The 3991-nt window shown below is 48.8% G+C and overlaps 1 protein-coding gene across 3 annotated transcripts; it reads right to left on the bottom strand.

The window, feature by feature from the left end:
• RNASE1 (ribonuclease A family member 1, pancreatic) lies at positions 1–3475 on the bottom strand. Of its 3 annotated transcripts, none has more exons than XM_036880645.2 (3): positions 3363–3475; positions 2851–2954; positions 1–718 (listed from the first exon to the last, which is right to left on the bottom strand). In XM_036880645.2, the coding sequence occupies exon 3, from the start codon at positions 691–693 to the stop codon at positions 244–246; it is 450 nt and encodes a 149-aa protein (XP_036736540.2). In that variant the 5' UTR covers positions 694–718; positions 2851–2954; positions 3363–3475; the 3' UTR covers positions 1–243. The 3 variants fall into 3 exon arrangements, with proteins under 3 accessions (XP_036736540.2, XP_057344605.1, XP_036736539.2); XM_057488622.1 differs by having other exon boundaries at positions 1–963; positions 3363–3471; XM_036880644.2 differs by having other exon boundaries at positions 3376–3394.
• Between the last annotated feature and the right edge of the window lie 516 nt (positions 3476–3991).

Raw genomic sequence — 3991 nt, 5'->3', positions numbered from 1 at the left:
CCTGGATGGGGACCCCTCCAAGAATCCGGGTGGTTGCAACTGGTTTTATTGAAAGAAGCATAAAATGGTTAACATGGAGCCCACCTCACAACCCGCTCCTCCCCACCACCAAAACGGCTGGGGCCAGGGAAGCATGTAAGTATTGGATAGGAGCCCTAACTTGATTTATTTCCCTCAGAGCAGGGAAGGAAGAGGGGAGAGGCAGGTGTCACAATGACAAGGTGGGGCATCTAGCTGGAGACCTCAAGTGGAGAGCTCCACAGAAGCGTCGAAGTGGACTGGCAGATACGGCTTCCCCTCACAGGCCACGATGATGTATTGCTCTTTCGGGCTGGCCCGGTACGCGCAGTTGGGATACTTGGAGCCACCCGTCAGGCGGCAGTCCGTGATGCGCACGCTGGAGCTGCTCTGGTGGCAGTTAGGCTGCCCATTTTTGCAGGTGACATTTCTCTGGAGACAGACGGCCTCGACATCTTCCAGGGGCTCGTGCACAAAGGTGTTCACCGGTTTGCACCATCCTTGAGTCATATTCCGGCGCCTCATCATTTGGTTGCAGTAGCTTGAATTGCCGCTGGGGGCGCTGCCCGAGTCCATGTGCTGCCGCTGGAACTTCATGACCGGCGATTCCTTGCCCTGGACACACCCCAGCACCAGCACAAGCAGTGGGAACAGCACGAGGGACTTCTGAGCCATGGAGGCTTCACTTTTCACCAGAAGCCTGGCCCAGAAAGGAGGAGAGCAGGAGAAGAATCGCCTTAGAAAGAGAATCCAACTTCCACGTGCAGCCTCTCTGACTTACAGTCTCCCTTCAGGTGCCAGGAAGATGTCCCTTTGTGAGATTTTCCAAGTAATGAGACACCCACATATATTCTTCCCTAAGAGGATTTGACTCCCACTCCCTCGAGAGAGGCAGCCCTCCCCGCTGGATGGTGGCCTTGGAAGTGACCTAAAATCCTGCAAGTCCTGTTGAGGTAGGGCAGGGACATGGCACAAGCATCATGATTAATTTTTCCTGCCTATGATGAAAAATGCCAAGATATAAACAGTGTAGTAAGGACAGGAAGGACTCCTTAAGGCTAGGATTCCATTCTAAAAACCAGGGAGTTAGGAGGTAAATTCCTAACATATTTTACATTAATCAGCCAATAACCTACTCTATCTTAAGGCAGGGCAAGCAGTCAGTCCTAAATTATATGTTTCCACTGTTTGAGGGTAACCACTACCCTGGAGAACAGGATCAGTAAGTTCCTTGTGTTAAGTTTACCTTACAGAATTATCTAGAGGACTGACTATGGATGGTGATGTAATGTCTCTCCCCGGAAAAGACATCATGAGACCACATGTCAAGCCTACACACCCCCTGGTCCTTTGCCCCATTCTTGAAATCCTTAAAATACACAAATCCTGAGCTGCTAAGCACACCTCTCTGAGATTGCCACACTCCCTTTGAAAGGGTATCTCGCCGCGATCCTCCTTACCCCAGAACGACTCAGGAGACCCAGGCCCACGCAAGAGATTTTATTATCTGAAAGAGAAAATGGCTGCCCCCAGAGAGAGGGAACAGCAGCTTGTGGGTGAGGAAGAGCATTTTTAAGGAGTAGGGGTAGGGTGTGTTCTGCATTGGTGATTGGATCTTAAGGGGTGGGGGTCTTAGCACACCAGAATTTGCCTTCACCCCTTTCTTCGAGTGTGTACTTTGCCTTAAATAAAGACTTGTTGCTGCTCAACTTACTGCACTTTATCTCTGCACTTTTCCAGTAGTAAGTGTCTTTGCTACTTTGCTACTTCATTCAATTTTCTAGACTTAAGCACTAGTCTCCTCTCTCTCTTCTACTTCAGACAAGTAGGGAAGGGCTACTGAGATCTCTGATTTGGGCTTGCCAGTTCCCATCACCTCTGTAACCTGGAAGGACTGCAGCTATACGATCATGCTCTTTAGCAGCCTGACCAAAAATCTCCTTGCTTTGCCTTTGGGAACTTCTCAGAACATAATCTCACTCCATCCAGTGCTCTGCAGCTCCCCCAAATCCTGGGGTGGTAGAGACTTGGTTCCCACACTGTGCAGACTCAGGCAGACACTGGACATCAGATGACCCTGGCTTCAGGAGTTGGCAAGGGATTTTCCCCATGCTGAGCAGAAGTTCAATGAACTTTCCTTTCTTCCCTCTGCTCTTCCTTGCTCTTTACTGCCTGCATGGCTGCTGTCATTCACTACTACTCCAGCTTTAGTGAATTCCTTCCTTCCTTATCACACTAGTCCGACCTTTGCAAGAATTCTTTATCAGAGTCAAGAACCAGCCCCCTGCCTGACCCTCCACCCCACTCCTGTCCACTCCTGTCCCCATGCCTGTTATGCACAGAGAGATTTCCCCAGATGCAGCTGCCTGACATCACTGTCTTTGAATACTGGAGATTTTTTCAATGTAAAATACATTTGAAAAATAAAATATATTTGAACCTAGTGCTCAAGCAATTCATTAGAAGATCCTTTAGAATAAACCATGGGCCAGATTATATCCCTGAGATATCACCATAACATCCAGCATCATGGCTGACAGAACTCTATTGTCCCTCAACAAAAGGGAAACTCAGCCTAATGCCTGACACTGGCGTCATAAAGGGCGTCACTGTATTCCAAAGAGAGACACTGAACTCCCCCAGTCTGGGGGCTGCCCCTTCTCCAGCACCAGGGGTTCTCTGCAGCCTGCATTCTCCATCCCCATCCCAGCTTTCCTCCCAGCTGATGTTTGCTAGCCCAAGCTTCCTTGGGACTAGCCTCATCCACTCAGCTCCCTCCTCTCCAACCCTCAAGCAGAAACAGCTCTTGAGGACAACCCCTGAGCCACTTACTTGGGTCTCTAGCCTGGTCTCCAGCAGGGAACAGAAGGCCAGTCTTTGCAATCACTGGATCCCTGGGTATGGACTTTATACAGATTACAAAGAAGCTTAGCTTCCTAGAAGAGAAGGGTGGGAGGAGCATCTTGGTCTCACTTTAGAGGAAAACAAGAACATTGTGAGGTGCAGGAGTTGGGGGTTGGTCAGGGTTGGCGGAGTAGGGGACTCTCCAGGGCCACTCTCTTTTCGGGACTGCTGAGGAGAGTGTCTTTGCCTACAATAGCAGCCTTTCTTACTATGTGAATATCTGCCTCCTGGTCCATGGGGAGCTGCAAAGAAAGTCACTATAGCACTGACACCCTGAACCCCAACCAAGGCCTTGTAATCTTTTCAAGGGCCATTTTCACCAAATAGCCCCCAGAGATTAGCAAAGTTTTTTTTTTAATGTGATCACTAGAGAGGGAGGGAAAGGGGAAGCCCTTTTTCTTCCCAGGAGCCCTGGAGTGGCCTTGGCTGGAATTCCGTACCTCCCAACAGTACCTGTCCTGGGAGGAGCAGGGACAAGTGTCCAGCTGCCCCCAGCTGGAAGGCTTCCCAGGTCTGGAGAAGGAGAGAGTGTCTGAACAGAGAGGAGAAGGACACCTCTAAGTGACCTCACCCAATTCTGGCTACTTAAACACTCCTGGGGTGAGGCAGTTCTTATCTTCTATGACCACTCCTCCTGTAGGTCAGTTGAGTAGAGGAACTAAAGATAAGCCAAAACCCAAAGTGCCTTTCAGAGAAAAAGTAGAGAACATCATATTTCTTAGCAGCAAAATTCCCTCCTAGGAAGAGAACTGTTTTTTCTGGGTGACAATTTTGATACCTCTGGAGTGAGAATTACCAAAATTCCCTCCATGCTCTGGATTTAGAATGTCTCAGTTCAAATTCTGGTTTTGCATCTTAAGAGCTGGGCAAATAACAGAACTTAATTTTTTTTCCCCTGTTTCTCAGGTTCCTGTCTATAAAATGGGGATCATAGTATATACCTCTTAGGTACGTTATTAGGACAAAGTAAGGTAAGTGTGGAGAGGGCTGCCAAGTAGTGCTTAGAAAGCACAGTAAATGTTATCATGATCATTCACTTGGGCTGATGCTGAGATCCCCCACAAGAAGC

This window comes from Manis pentadactyla, chromosome 11, assembly GCF_030020395.1.
Source record: "Manis pentadactyla isolate mManPen7 chromosome 11, mManPen7.hap1, whole genome shotgun sequence".
Lineage (NCBI taxonomy): Eukaryota > Metazoa > Chordata > Mammalia > Pholidota > Manidae > Manis > Manis pentadactyla.
The sequence above is the reverse complement of the archived record's forward strand: the minus strand, read 5'-3'. Positions and strand labels throughout refer to the sequence as shown.

Bases quoted from the DNA above. Each gene is read 5' to 3' on its own strand.
- RNASE1 (XM_036880645.2), bottom strand. From the start codon at position 693: ATGGCTCAGAAGTCCCTCGTGCTGTTCCCACTGCTTGTGCTGGTGCTG.